Source organism: Nestor notabilis, unplaced genomic scaffold (genome assembly GCF_000696875.1).
Source record: "Nestor notabilis isolate BGI_N333 unplaced genomic scaffold, ASM69687v1 scaffold14063, whole genome shotgun sequence".
Classification (NCBI taxonomy): Eukaryota; Metazoa; Chordata; class Aves; order Psittaciformes; family Psittacidae; genus Nestor; species Nestor notabilis.
This window is the reverse complement of record NW_009921601.1, coordinates 22,682-38,358: the sequence shown is the minus strand read 5'-3', so window position 1 is coordinate 38,358 and position 15,677 is coordinate 22,682. Positions and strand designations below refer to the sequence as shown.

General features: G+C 38.5%; 1 protein-coding gene across 1 annotated transcript in view; it reads left to right on the top strand.

Moving 5' to 3' along the window:
* The window catches only part of LOC104403167 (kinesin-like protein KIF13B), a gene marked incomplete at both ends in the record, with an annotated part of 56,104 nt that overhangs the window by 19,092 nt on the left and 21,335 nt on the right, over positions 1 to 15,677 (top strand). Inside the window, 11 exons of the mRNA XM_010011224.1 lie at positions 211 to 343; positions 1,311 to 1,457; positions 3,891 to 3,920; positions 6,485 to 6,584; positions 6,956 to 7,082; positions 8,653 to 8,708; positions 10,009 to 10,133; positions 11,261 to 11,437; positions 12,985 to 13,077; positions 14,213 to 14,365; positions 15,358 to 15,435. Coding sequence (XP_010009526.1) covers positions 211 to 343; positions 1,311 to 1,457; positions 3,891 to 3,920; positions 6,485 to 6,584; positions 6,956 to 7,082; positions 8,653 to 8,708; positions 10,009 to 10,133; positions 11,261 to 11,437; positions 12,985 to 13,077; positions 14,213 to 14,365; positions 15,358 to 15,435 — 1,219 coding nt within the window. The remainder of the gene's footprint in view (positions 1 to 210; positions 344 to 1,310; positions 1,458 to 3,890; positions 3,921 to 6,484; positions 6,585 to 6,955; positions 7,083 to 8,652; positions 8,709 to 10,008; positions 10,134 to 11,260; positions 11,438 to 12,984; positions 13,078 to 14,212; positions 14,366 to 15,357; positions 15,436 to 15,677) is intronic.

The following is a 15,677-nucleotide window of genomic DNA, read 5'->3' as shown; positions in this document are numbered from 1 at the left end:
TTGCACAAGGCAGGGGGGTTGGAACTAGATGATCTTTAAGATGGTCTTCCTTCCAACTCAAAACATTGTATGATAATATACACTTACAAACGGTGCATCTATTGACTTGTTCCTCTAATTCTTCAGTCTGTATTCTGAGCTATCCCTTGTGCTTATTCTTTTCTCTGGGGAAAAAGGGAAAGAAAAAACCATATTTGACATGTTTTGCAGGTGGAGTGAAGTAACCCGAAAAGTAGAACTCTGGGTTCAAATTCTAGAATTGAATGAGAATGGAGAATACTGCCCAGTTGAGGTGACTCCTGCCAGGGATGTATGCACAGGAGGCATCTTCCAGCTCAGACAGGTAGGGTGGCATGTATAACATTTTGGCTATGAAAAGAACCTGTGGAAAACCAAGAAGCTTCTATTTTGTATGGTAAAGAGATGGACACAAAATAAGATATTGTGTAGAACAGACATAAACCGGAAGAAAGTGGAGTCCCTCAGGGTTTTGTGAAACTGCCAGTGTGCATAAGCTCAGATTCAAAGGTGATCAAATGCTTACCTGCAATCTTTTTGCTATGATCTGTTCTGGGATAGCACCTGCTAGAAAGTCTAGACTGGACTTAATAATTTTTTAAAGAGGTTCAGAGTTCCCCTTTATTTGATCTTTCCGGCGAACCATTCCTTTGTTCTTTGAATTCTACATGCATTAAATTGTTAATGCTTAACTGAGTAGTTAACATTTGTAAGTGATAAGCTATTGCCCAGAGAACACAAGGAATTAGTAAAAGTTAGATACAGGCTGAACCTCTGAAGTTCCCAACTCCTTTGATGATTTTTTTTTTTTCCCATTTTTTTTTCCACTGTGGGTATTATAAAGAAGAGTTACTGTGCTGCACTGATAGCACAAGTGGATAAGAATTTTCAGTCAAGCTCACTGAAATTCCAGTAACTCACAAAATTAGACTATTTTCTCTCCTCTTTTATAGGTGGGGAAGAGACCCTATTTTCTGCCTTCAGAAGTATTACAAATAAATTCCCATAAGCGTATGTTTTAAAAATCCTCCAAAAAAGTAAACTGGGAAGTTGCTGAACACTGAACTTTTATTTTTCTGTAAATATATCAATCCTGTAACATAAATCCTTGCAACAGAGGGGAACTCTTCAACACTGGGTCACTGAGGTTGCAATCCTCATCACTGTGTTCTTCGCAAAATAAAAACGTAATGGTGCTTGCAAATGACTGCCAGTAGAGGTCTCTCTGTCATTAAGCTTACGGTATTTTATATTTTCTTTTTCCAAGCATTTCCAATTGTTTTTTTGGGCAGGGGCAATCTCGACGAATTCAGGTTGAAGTGAAATCTGTACAGGAATCTGGGACCTTGCCACTGATGGAGGAATCCATATTATCTGTTGGCATTGGTTGTGTTCAAATAAAACATGTCAAGTCACAAAAACTACCTGAAAATTACCAGGTAAGTGTGAATATTTCCTGTCATCTATGGCTATTTCCAAGACATGTAAAAGCATAAAGTGATGTCCTGTGTGGCAGTTGGAGGCAACTCCATTCATTTCAATATTTAGTTTGGTCTTGGGGGATGTTTTTGTAACCAACTTCTTAAACATATAAAGCAATATTAAGAAGAATTGGCAGACTTGCCTTGATGGTGGTTTTAGGGATTAGTCAGGATAGTTTAAATCTAAACCTCTGTCTTTCTGAAAGTCTTGTGGAAGATCTTAATCACAAATCATTTTCCTTAGCAAAATAATGTTTGTAAGACTACCTTCTCTGTCTTTTCTGGTTTTAGCATCTTTTTCCTATCCTTAAAAGCGGCATAGCCTTAACACACCATTCCAAGAAGAAAAGAAATCACCAAAGTTTCTAAAATTCATTAGGAGTTTGTCCAGTAGATTTTACTTCAAATATTAGATAGGGCAGCAATTTTATGTGCAACATATATTCAAACAGTGTTGAGTTACAAATGTTAGAATTATATGAACCAGTTGTTGACCCATAGTAAATGTTGGGCAGTTAGACAACTTCAGAAGCACTGCATTTCATCTTAAACTGCAAGTATATTGCTTTGTTATTAGGGATTTTCTTTTTGCAATCCTTCTATCAGTTTCTAATTCAGTTTGACTCCTTTCCCCAACAGCTGCATTAAAATCTAGTCACTGCTCTGAGTGAGCAAGCCAAAATCTGGTGCGGTAGCACAAGCAAGTCTCCAGACTTGTTCGATTAGCTGCCCTGCTTGAGACAAGGCCAACTAAACATCAGGTAGTTCTGGGGACATCTCCCAGCTTTCCATAATGTTTACTCTGTTGACATAGTATGATTCAGTCTGTGTCTGCTCCTGGTTTTTTGCTTTATCAGTATTGTTTTTCTCTTTAAGGTCTGAAGTAGTTAGGTTTTTTGCTGTTTCCTAACCTTAACAGCCCCTTGCCCCTTGTATGTCAGGCATACAAAAAGGGGAATTTTTTCTACCTTTGCAAAAATCTCATGTTTCAGCAGCAGCCTGGGCAGATTATTGCTTTCATTTCCCATTATGCTTCTGTTACCTTCAGGCTTTTTTAGCTGCCTTTCAATCACAGCAGTTTTTGATACCCATGTCCTATAAAACAAGTAAACTGTTGTTTCTGTTTTACTCCTGAATGGAGCAAGTTTTTTAAGAGACTTTTCTCTCCGAAGTCAGAGTGAATGATTCTTGCAAATTTTATTTGAAAGCTATTACGCATCTGCAACATACACATGCCTCTTTGAGCCTGTTTCAGAAGGGGATAAGTCCCAGGTGAACATCCTGTCTGTCTCACCCTGTTTCTTCCTCAGTGAATTCCTGATCTGTTGACCAGTTTCAATCATATCCGACAGAGCTGGCAATCTTTCTGGCACATTCTTTCAAGAAGAAAGACTTAAGCTCCTCTTGAGAGAGAGACTAGTGAGTTGTGTCTGACACTGATAACCCACATGGGAAAGGGCTGTTGAAAATCATATTTCATTAGTCCTCTTTCTTACAATAGCCTTCTGACTTAAGCACCTGGATTTTTAGTCCCCTTATTAGCATTTCTCTGTCTCAAGTAAATTGGTATCTATGGAATATGAAAGATTTTCTAAAGATCTTGAACTAAGAAAATGTTCTTCTATATGAAGAACTTAGCTTAGCTAAATTTTTGCTTTCGTTACTAGATACAAAAGTAGACTCCAGTAGCTTGTTATTACTTAAATAGATCAGTAATAACTCCATGAGGATTGGAGCCCTCATTGCTTCTCCATTCACTGTGAAGGAGTGGCAGTTGTGCTTACTCTCACTGCAAGTGGCTCTGCTTGTGATAAATGTTGAGAGTGAAAGGTGGTGTCTCCTATCAGAAAATAATGGAAATCAAAATGTCAAATGTCTACGTTGCGACTTCTGGTGTGACACAGTTATTCAAACTCCCTAACAATTGTCTTAGATGTTTACTATTTTTCTCCTGTAAATGCTACAGCAAGCTTACCTCAAATCCTTTATGCCAGAGTGATTTTTCAGTAGTTGCTGTAACATTGATACTGAAGTCTTACCAGCACATTTTTCTTTGCTGTGCAGGATCATCAGATTTCAAGTTGTTTCACTAAAACTCCTATTTCTTTCTTAGGGCAATTCAGGTGTTCCACTTGCTTCCAATTATGAAGGTTTCTAGTAGCTAGTAGCTCTGTGATATTTTTCCATTCTAATTGTTGGATTGTTCTGGATGAGCTGATAGCAGCGAGTCTTTGGGATGTCATTGTGTTTTAATTCTGTGATCATACTACTGCTAAGCTCAGACTTTTATGTAAGACTCCTAATCTTGCTAAAATAGTTACACCTTTTCCATTCAACGTGTATCCTGCTATGAAAAAATGTAATGGCATGGTTTTGTATTGTTTGGCCTAGGAAGAAGAGGACGAAATGGACAGTTATCAGGTAAAAATTTTGAATCCTTTGTTTTTACAAAGTCAGGCATTTTCAGATTAAAACACGTTAGAGGAGGATCAGTATTTTATCTTTGCTGTACTGGCTGGATATGCAGAAAGCCTATCTTCTGAAGAGACTAAAAGCTTAAGAATTGCTTTTACTGTTATGCTATTGTTATGCTATGCTGTTAGATTGTTGTGCTACAAAGCTGTGTGGTGGATTAGAGAGGTGGTTCTGTGTAGTGGATTATAGAGGTGGAAGTGAAAGAGCAAGGAGCCTTAATGTGTATTTCCAAAACAAAATCCACTTGCTTTTGAGTTTTGGTGCTCTGTGAGAAGGAGTATTCATTCTCAACAAACTGTGGTATTGAGAGCAGCCCTACATAGAGACTTGGGGATGTTGGTTGATGAGAAGCTCAACATGACCCAGCAGTGTGCGCTTGAGCCCAGAAACCAACCATGTCCTGGGCTGCATCACCAGCAGCATGATCAGCAGGTCAAGGGAGAGATTCTCCCCCTCTGCTCCACTCTTGTTAGACTCTCCCCGCAGTCCTGCGTTCTGCTCTGGGGGCCCCGACATAAGAAGGAGCTGTTTGAGTTAGTTCAAGGGTTCTTTGCCTGCAGAAGAGAAGGCTCTGGGGAGACCTTAAAGCAGCTTCCAGTGCCTGAAAGGGCTGACAGGAAAGCTGGAGAGGGGCTTTTGACAAGGGCCTGTAGGGACAGGACAAGGGGGAATGGCTTTAACCTGACAGAGGGGAGATTGAGATGAGATCTGAGGAAGAAGTTCTTCCCTGTGAGGGTGGTGAGGCGCTGGCACAGGTTGCCCAGAGAAGCTGTGGCTGCCCCATCCCTGGCAGTGTTCAAGGCCAGGTTGGACACAGGGGCTTGGAGCAACCTGCTCTAATGGAAGGTGTCCCTGCCCATGGCAGTGAGATTGGAACTAGATGAGCTTTAAGGTCCCTTCCAGCCCAAACCATTCCGTGATTCTATGAGATTTTCCTGATTAAGAACAAGAATAGGCATAGCAGTGTTGAATGTTGCAGTCAAATACTTTATGCTGTTTCATATTATGAATGGTGCTATGTATAAGAGAGCTGGAGTACACTGCATGGTCACCAACTCTTAGGTGAAGAAGGGGGATTCTGGTTCTGGAGCCCAAAGACAGCAGGGAAACCATTTTTTTCTATATAATGTCACAGTAACATGAGTCTTAAAGGGGAATTGATGAGATGCCCCTGATGAGATACAGTATCTGTGATACCTTTCTCATCTTCTTGTGAATAACTTTACAAAAGCACATCATCGTTTTTATAGATCTCAACTTTGCATAATGAGAGCAACCAGAGATTTAGGTTTAATGCTTTCTGACAGATTCTGGCACACTTGTTAGGGGTCTGCAGCTGAGTAATACAACTGTAGTTTATAGTCTTGCATCCACCCATTTTTCTTGACAAAGTATGTGTTATACTTTGATGTGGAATGCGTCTGAACTGCTGTAAAAGAGGCTTGCCTGAAGGCATCCCAAATCTGATAGCTCGTCTTTGTGGCACCCAACATGTTGCATGTAGAGTATCATTCATCATTTCTGAGCATTTGTACACAAGAGACAAATGAACTGAGTATTCTTAAGGATACTGAGGTGGGGTTTTTTTGAAGGACATGAGCACTTGAGAAGAAATATTTTTAAACGGCCTAGTTGAAAATGACAGGACTAGGGATAGTGACATGATGCAGGGCAGGGATGGAGTCCTAATATGAGGCTGCTAAACTGAGTGGGAATGGTAAGTGATGGATAAGGACTGGTGTTTCCAGCTTTGCCACAAGGTAGTAGTTAGTGAGTTTTAGACTAGTTTGGGGGCAAAAATGTATTTGCAGTTTGTTCAGCTGGTAATACGATATAACAGCTAGACAAGTATGCCTCAAGCTGGCAAGCAAAAATACTTCAAATAAGATGTGACAAGTTAGGGATTTGGACCTGTGAAGAAAGGCTAAGAGAACTGGGGTTGTTTAGCCACAAGGAGAAGCAAAGGCTCAGATGGGATCTTGTCAATGTATGTTAGTGATAAAGGCTAAAGAGGACAGAGCCAAGCTCTTCTCAGTGGTATCCAGTTAATGGAGAAGAAGCACTGAGTTTGCACTTCACATAAGAAGTAAACACTCTTTGGGGTTTTTCTATTTTTTTTAATTTTTTTTAACCATGGTGGTGGTCAAACACTGGAACAAGTTGCTTGGAGAGGTGTTGGAGTTTCCATCTGTGGTGATACTCAAATCCCAACTGGACATAGCCCTGAGCAAGCTGCTATGGTTGACCCGACTTTGGGCACAGAGCAGGGGTTGGACTAGACAATCTCCAGAGAGGTCCCTTTCAGCCTCAGTTCTCTGTTACTGTTTAAGTTGTCCTGTGCAAAAAAAAGCAGAGAAGAGCTAACTGATTCATTGGAGGTCTGCTCTGTCTGTCTTATTTGCTTCTTGGGCACAGGATGAGCTGAAGTGTTGAGGAAATGTGTAAGCCACAAATAGGAAACCTTGGTTTTCCTGCGTCAATATTTATCATGACTACTTTCTTCTTTACAGGACAGGGATTTGGAGAGGCTCCGTCGGAAATGGCTGTGTGCCTTAACAAAGCGGCAGGAGTATCTTGATCAGCAATTGCAAAAACTTGTTGGGAAGCCTGGTAAGCAAAATACTATTAGTGGTAAGAATAGTGATATGTTGAGAGGCATGCTCTCGCACTTTTTATCTTAAAATAAAACCGTATTGTAAATAAAATAAAATCTTAAAATAAAATGTATTGTAAAATTTAGAAAAGAAGTTAATGGAGAGTTGGATCTCTGAACTCACCAATAATTTGCTTTCAGTGAAACCGAAGTTAGAGACGCCTATATAAAATTGTTCCTGTACACTGTGTGTTTCTTCTTTGCATGCTGAATATCTGAGTAGAGTGAGGTTTTCTTCTATTATGGCTGGTATAAGATCTCTGAGACATGATAAGGCACCGAGTATGAATTTCTCTCTATTGTCCTGACTAACATCCTGCTTCTCCAGATAAAACAGAAGATGATGCGGATCGGGAGGCACAGCTTTTAGAGATGAGGCTAACACTCACTGAAGAAAGGAATGCTGTAATGGTTCCTTCTGCTGGCAGTGGGATTCCTGGAGCTCCAGCAGAGTGGTATGAACATACATTGCCGTATGCAAGAACGAATGTAAAAATGATGCATGGCCTGTTCCTAACTTGGATCATTGCCATTTTTTGCTTTCCTTAATCTGGCCTCTGTACACTGTATGAGCAAAGTTGTTAAAATTAGGCCTCTTGCTTGAATTATTTTATTAGGCTGTCCATCTGAAATTCAGAATGCTATTTAGTAAACGATACTGTTATTGATCAGAATGTAAATATGACCTTCTGAAAAAATAGGATCAATATTTATTACCATTGCACTTACCATTTTAAAAAATTAGCTAATATGTTAATTACCTAGTTCATTCGCTTAAAAGGCTGCTCTGTCATAATAAAACTGCATCTACAGGAGCATTTTGTGGCACTCTTGGTTTGAGCACAAAGTCTGTTTAGTCAGCAAGTGTTCCATGTAATTTTCTAAACATTAAAAATAGTAAGCTACACTAGACTTGAGATTGCTGTACTGTAGCAGCTGTGAGTAACAACTGCAGATAAGGTGGCAAGGTTGTTTCACTTCAAATCTTTTGTCTTCAGTTGCTTTCAACTTTGTGAAAAAAATTTCTGAGCAAACATCTAACAGTATTTATTGATGGAATGAGTGTCATGGAGTTTTAAGCTAAAGTTTGTTGAAGCTAATAATTCTGAAACATAAAAATGGCAAATGCTTGCTGGAAACCCATCAGCTTTCATATCAAAGTGTTTGACTAGGTTGGAAAATTAGCAGAGCTGCAGGAAACTTCCTTGAGGGAGAATCAGTTTTAAATACATTCAGACCAGAGGAAATGTTTAGTGTTATTTTAGCACTATATATTTTAGCACCATATAATATATATATCTTACAGAAGACTCCTGCTCTTGTTCACCATAAAGTTCATCAAGTCCAAGTTTGTCTTGAGATAGCTACAGCCCTTTTTTTACAGCTAAGATCACAACAAGAAACCTTAAAGTCTTCTGTGCCTCATGTTACGTTTTTATTTCCTTATTAATGTTGTGTAGCTTTAACATGCTGGGCCAAGGACTACTTTGTTTTAAAAACAAACAAAACACCACCTATGTTATCCCTTCTTCCATGAAAGATACCTTAAATGGCAGCTTTGACTCTTAAATATGTGTGGTTTGTAAGAAAGAATTATAACTGTGTAGCATAGCAGCATCAATGTTAGTTTAAAAACTTTGACACTGGATGCTCTGATTCTCACTCTGCTGTCTTCACTGCCATTATTAATGCAGAGGGAGTTGCTTTTAATAAATGTGTGTGTCAGAGTAAATAAACTTAATTTTTCTATTAGCATTTTAGAGGGAGAGAACATCTCTGAAAGCAGAGGTCAAAGAATATAATAATTCTAAGAGAGCTAGGATAAAAGAAATGCTGATTTAGTTGAGTCTCTTGGAATCTGCACCAGTAAATTAAAATAAAACTGTTTGCCAATGTTATCAATAATCGGTTTAAAATGGCAGTTGTTCTGATTGTAATGTACTTGGGGCTTGTATCGTAAGGTACGTGTGCTGGGTAGATCTGTGTTAGTTTAAATGCTACCATTGTCCCTGTCTTCCATCTTAGGACTCCAGTGCCTGGTATGGAAACTCACATTCCTGTTATTTTCCTTGACTTGAATGGTAAGTGGTTCTTAAAATGACAGAGTGCTTTGAAACAAACTTCATACAACCAGTGGCATTATAGAATTTAAGCGTGCTAATAAAACAAAGACATGCCTGGAATGGCAGGTGGATTAATTTGAGAGTGCACGTTTTTCACTGAAACATAGTTTAATGTTTCAAAATACACAGCATTATATATGGGAGGACCATAGATTTTCATAATTACAGTGTTTTTCATATTTTTTTATAACTAAAACAGAAATAGTAAAATGAATACACCTAAGGGAGTGTACAAAAAAAGCAGTGTAAAAAAGAAATTATTGTTGGGAATGTTTTTTCTAAGTTCTTAGAAGGATATAGCACTGATGCTATATCCTGTAATTTCTTTACTGATGACTTAGAAGAAAATGTGAAGTCACTGACAGTAAGATTTCCATATCAAAAAAACATGGCATGATTAGCTCAAATTAGTTTACAGAGAGTGACCATGTATGTTTCTTTAAACCATGTATTGTCCAATACATCCAAATACAAGATCCAATTCAAACAATGTATTTATCAGATGCTTCTACCAAAGATGGGAAATTGTAGCCAAGAAAGCAGCAACCCCAACATAATCCAGGGAGCCAGCAATGCCTAATCAGTTGAACATCTTGTCAAGATGTTTAAAAGAGGGTTAACACATGCATTAGAAGCATCAGGTGAGAATGGGGAGGTGACATTCTGCCTGTTGTGAGGAGGTCTTTGTTGCAATGCTGTTTACGTTTATGGTTTGTTCACCTCACAAAGCACATTGAGATGTGAAATGGCTTCAGAGAGAAGCTAGTTAATCATTCATAGTGAGGAACTCAATCCAGAAGAGATTGAGCTGCTTCTCAGAAACCAGATGAAGGGTTTGTTTAATCATGATCTGTATTTTTACTTGTTTAACCATCAGCTTATTTTCATTTAAAAAAAAATCCACACCACCTGACTAGTGCCAGATGAGCAATGAACTTGGTATGATTGAGCTGCAGTGCTGAAAACACACCTGTGGGCCAGGAGGGGGATGTTTACAGCTGGGGGAGAGTCCCACACAAAGAGGACTTTATAAGGCACGCTTAAGTCTGTGTTCCCAAATCTTTGTGCACACTTTCTCTGTTGAAATGGAATTCTTTCTGAAGTGAAACAACGCAGGAGATTTTCTCTTGTAGATAAAGTGTAAGTAGCCAAGCTGGGGAGTTAGTGATGAAAATGTGAATTTGTGACTTGCTGGATGTTTTTAAAAAGGCCAATTGCTTTGTGTCTCCTCACCTTCTGCATTCACTTCTGTTTCTAGCTGATGACTTCAGTTCCCAAGACAACCTTGATGACCCAGAAGCAGGTGGATGGGATGCTACTCTTGTTGCAGAAGAGGAGGAGGAATTCTTTGAACTGCAGATTGTGAAGCATCATGATAGTGAGGTAAGCAGAGATGCAGGCCAGTATATGTAGTTTAGGAGTCTGTTAATTGTTCTCTTTTTATATTCAGATGTGAAAATAATGCATCAAAGACTGCATATAAAATACGCAGCATTTGTTTCTTATATGACTGACTTTGTGTTTTCCAAGAGAATTCACTAGGAGTATAACCATGATTTCAAAAATAGTAAAACTTAAGAATCTTCCTTCATCCAAATCCAAGTGTTACAAAAGCTTCAGATTCTGAGTTTGTGTTTAAAAACCAAAACAAAATCCCTTAGCAAATTAGAGGATGGAATACCCCAGCTGAAAAACCAAACAATCTTACCTCTTGTTACAGTTAACATTTACCTGTGCATTTTTCCATTCATTATACTCCATTTTGCTACATAGCTCAGAGTCTTACAGCTTTACAATTATTGGTTTATAATTTTTGCTATTAGGCTTAGAATCTCTGATTTTATTTATTTTTTTTTTTTTTTTTTACAATTTTGCTCCTTACTCTGAAATTTATTTCTTTTTATATTTTTAGAGAAGCTTAATTTCTGATAGGTTTGGGATTTTTTGGTTTTGATTTGTTTTCAAAACCTGGAAAGATGACTACCAGGCCATTTTTCTTATGGCTTGAATATAAACCATTTATATATTCAGTAATACTTAACATTCAAGAAGAGAAATTCCAGGTTTTGCCATATTGCTAGAAATGTTTCTGCAAAGTTATTTCTCAAATGCGGACCAGAGTTTATGTGGTGTGATGGAAGATTTTCACTGCAATCTCTGCTGCACTCTGGTTTATGTTAATAAATTAGGCCAAATGGTCCTGTAGTTCTGCATATTTTATAGTTTATTTGCAATGATCCTGGGTATTCAAAGATCTTTTTTTAAGAGGAAATGTTCCAGGGTGTGAGCAAGTTGGCATTTTTAATCCCAGCGTCTTCATTTGGCAAACTAATCTTGATTTTTAAATGGCCTCTTCTGAAGTGCAGGGATTTTTCTTCATAGGGAGTGAAATGGAGAACCTGACTCTCAAAATTTATGTATTATGTATTTTTGTTAATTATGCTTAATTAATTACAGTTAATTATACACCTAATTATGCTTATTAGAGGATACATTTTTTTCCTTTGCAGGTGAAAGCAGAAGCCTCATGGGATTCCACAGTCCACGACTGTATCCAGCTCAGTAAAGGAACAGCAGCAGATGAAAGAGTTTACCTTATTGTGAGAGCCACTGTCCAGCTCAGCCATCCTGCAGAAATGCAATTAGTATTACGCAAGCGCATTTGTGTCAATGTGTATGGCAGACAGGTATGTCTTCTATAATCCTTCACACTTTTCATTCTGCCCCATGGTTATCACTGCTTGAAGAGGGGAAAGCTGTGATTTGTGCAATATGCTGCTGCTATGACTCTTATTTTCCTGTATCTACCTTCATCTCTGCCCACATGAAAGCACCTTATCAATGTCATGCATCGAGACTTTCAGCTGCCAAGTAATTTTCGTAGTATCTTTTATAGTGTGGATGATAATGCAGCTCCTTTTTAAAGGCTCAGTGGCACCGAGGTGTGAGAGATTCGGTATTATTTGTATTAACTCCTGAGTACTTTATCCCATATCACTGGAAAGAGTTAACTTCTCATGAACTTGCATTTTATGTTTCGCAAAAACTGTGCATCACAAGATCACAATATGTTCACACATTACTGCTGATCATTTCTATCTATCCAGATATTTAGAAATAAACTAATAGTAGTTGGAGCAGAGATTCCTTTGTGTAATTTGCCAAAGTTAATCACTCTGTCTCTTATGTTTTCCAATTGGCTTGTGCTCTTACAACAATGCGTAGGTGAGGGCATGATGTTTGATAAATGGGAAGCAGAAGGTTGTCATTGTATTTGCAGCATCTTGTTGTGGAAGATATTTAATTCTGGAGAAGGATGATGAGGAAGAGTTTGTTCAGTGTTATCTCAGAATCCAGCTTCCTCTAGCAGTAATAATAACAAAGCAGAAAGCCTGAATTATTATTCTGTTTGCACATGTGTAGTTAAAATCTGAAGCAAGAGCAGAAGAGGTGTGGTCACACCCTGAAACCCTGGTAGCAGCTCTAAATTGCCCTTACTGATTGGAATAGACGAACTTGGTGCTTCAAGCAGGCAAAAGCTTTTTCTCGGAAAGAGACCAGTGAATTTTTTTGCAATAGAATGGAAGAGTATATTCAATAGAGAAATCGAGCATGCCAGTAATTACAATTGTGTTAAGTCTTCATCAATTCTGTTTGCTATGGATTTAGTCAATTATGTGTTTTACTTTTATTCAACACAGAATCTTTGGCTTTCTTGCTAGGTTTCTAAAAATCCTCATCAATAACCTTTCCTGGGTGTTCGTCTCAGCAGCATCCCTGAATGACTCATCTCTGCATTAATTCAACAGTCCAGTTCTTAACCCTGCAAGGCGCCAAGTCAGCATAAACAATGACCATGCTGCCTTAAATCATTCTTCATAACGATCTCTTTGGTCAAGAATTTAAAGTCTGTACTTGTCAATATTCAAGACAAGTCACCTAGGGCTCTACAAAAAAAACCCACGCCACTTCTAGAACTAGCAAATGCTTTGTGTGCTGGTTAAACGGTCACCTTGCAATGAAGGAAGTTAATCCTTTCTCTGTATCTAAAATACAGACAAGCAAATGATTTATCTCCAAGTTAAAATCTTTGACTCTTACATATTTATTGGCTAGTTTTGGGGGTTTGGGCTTCTTTCATTGTAAACTATATTTCATTTAAAATACATTAAACCATGTTTTCCTTGAAGAAATATTTTCCTTTCTTATTTTTTTCTTTTTTGCCTCTCCATAGGGTTTTGCACAGAGTTTCCTCCGAAGAATGTCTCACCGAAGTTCCATTCCTGGCTGTGGTGTCACTTTTGAGATAGTCTCAAATATTCCAGAGGTGAATAAGAAATCACAGTGTCTGAAATTGGCTAAGAGCCTCTAAATTTCTGATTTTTCCTCTATTTTGAGCATGCTAGCTCTTGCTGCTGCAAGCATAAACTCTGGGTCTTATAAAAGATTAAGCGTATTCCTTTACGTGCTGTGACTTAGCAGCAACCTGTGTGCTATCAGTGTCACTATGTATTTTGTTGAGTGAGAATCTATTTGCTGAGGTCCTTGAGGAAACATTTTAGAGAGAGAGAAAAAGTGGGAGTAAAGATGAGTAGGTGAAGTGCCTAACGTAGGGAGCATGAGAATATGTAAAAAATAACAAAGTGGTTTTTTCAAAGTAATGTCTTTATGCAACTCTTGATTCCTAAGCATGTTCATAGTTAGAATCTAATCCTTTCCTTCCAAACAGATGCTCTATCAGAGCACTTGTGAAAACATTAACACATGAAGAGCCAAAAAGGCTGATTGCTGCCTGACTCTGCCTTTTATGTTCTGCTGTATTTAGCACGCAGTGTTGAAATGTTTCTCAAGCAATGTTCTATTTTTTTTTCTTGCCAGTCACTTGAAATTTTGTTTTCCTCGCAGGATAGGTAACACTGCAAATGTGTTTGAGCACTTTTTAATTATGAAATTCTTCCCTGTGAGGGTAGTGAGGCCTTGGCACAGGTTGCCCAGAGAAGCTGTGGCTGCCCCATCCCTGGGGGACTGGATGAGCATTAAGGTCTTTTCTACCCAAAACCATTCTGTGATCCTATGAAATACCTGAATGTAGTTCTTTTGCTGATCAATGGCAATGTCTCACTGTGAGACTTTCCCTTCCCCCCTCCAAAAAAAACCAAACCAAAACCCCGAACAAAACAAAAAACACAAAACCCGAAAAACTAAACCAACAGAAAAAAATAACCACATCTAGCTCAAGATGTCATGACTGTGGTAGGAGCACCCATGAGTTTGCATGGCACAAATTCCATCAATGTAGCCTGTAACAAGGTTTACATTTAGAAATCATCTGAATCTGCCCCTGAGCTTAAGGGCAAACAATGTTGAATGTGCTGTGTGTTTTAAAAATTAATTTTCTTCAGGACTGATTTGGGAGATTTTTATTTTATTTTAAAAGGATGTTACATCTTTCATCTTCCTAGGATGCTCAAGGAGCTGAAGAGCGGGAGGCACTAGCCAGAATGGCAGCAAATGTTGAAGATGCAGCTTCAGCTGACTCTGAAGCTTATATTGAGAAGTACTTGCGGAGCGTGCTGGCTGTGGAGAACATTCTCACCTTGGATCGTCTGCGCCAGGTCTGTTTTTAAGGCTGTAGCAGACAGCAGAGAATATGCTTACTGAGAACAATAGCAATGCAAATGTTCTCTTAAGTGCATGCAATGGCTAACAAACCAAAAACACCACTTCAGTGCCTACCTCAGCCTGACAAAATGTGCATGTGGCAAACATCCAGGGATGCAAATGTAGCTCTCTATAAGGAGATGTTCTCACTCAACTACCTGAAATATGGATGGATGGGACTGGGAACTTTGTTAAATGCACTGTTATGGGATGCTTGGTTTGGTTTTAAGACTGTGCGTTGCTAATTATGGTTCAGAAATGTAGTTGTGTGGCATTAGCTTTTGCTTTCTGAAGCTTGGGGTTTAGTAATAGTTTCCAAAGTTGCTAGTAGAATTCTTGTCATTTTGCCCATGTTCTACCTTGAAGTAACCAAACCTGTTCTGTCAATAAATAAGACATTGATTGGGTTAAGATTAAGTACTGTAACGTGATCTGTTTACCAGGAAAAATACAGAAGAGGAAAACATTTATTGAAAATTGTTCTTCTGGATATAAATTATGCAAGCACAAAAGAAAGCTATGCAAAACAAGCTAGAGTATGTGCCTGCCCACTATAAATTTATGGTGAAGTGTGGTACACTCTAAGTATTGAAAGCAAGTTCTCTGTCATATATAATTATTTTAAAGGATTAAAATAGGAGCTCAGGCAGGAAAGGGAGTCTTAGTCTTTACATCTGTAACAGTCATCTCCTAGAATCAGAACTAGCTACAAAATCCTGCATGTGCCAATCAGCAAAATACTATATTATAGTTTATCCACTCGTACACTTCTAGCCATCTTACATGCAAGTTGTAGGTTACAGTAGACTTTACAGACAAGAGCCTGGACAATAAGGCTGTTCAGAAACGTTTTTCTTGTATAGACAAAACTATCCTGGGATGATTGGAGCTTAGATTCTTGCAAAACATGCATATTTTCTCTGTTTTGCTTCTCTCTGATTGACAGGAAGTTGCTGTAAAAGAGCAGCTAATGGGAAAAGGGAAACTCTACCGCAGAAGCCTGAGCTCTCCCAATGTGAATCGGGTGAGTATTCCATGCTGACATCTACAGCATACTGAGGACAGCAGGTCTAGTCTTTCAGTTACAGGTCCCTATGATGCCAGTCATGGAATATGGCAATAAATTTCCTTCTGTTTGACCCTTCTGTTTGTCTGTGCTGTTTGTGAGCATGTAAATTGTTAAGTGGAGACAAAATCTGTACATATTCATGCTTTCATCATACAGGCTAGTATGCTTGAAAGCACCCCCATAAATCCAGACTATTT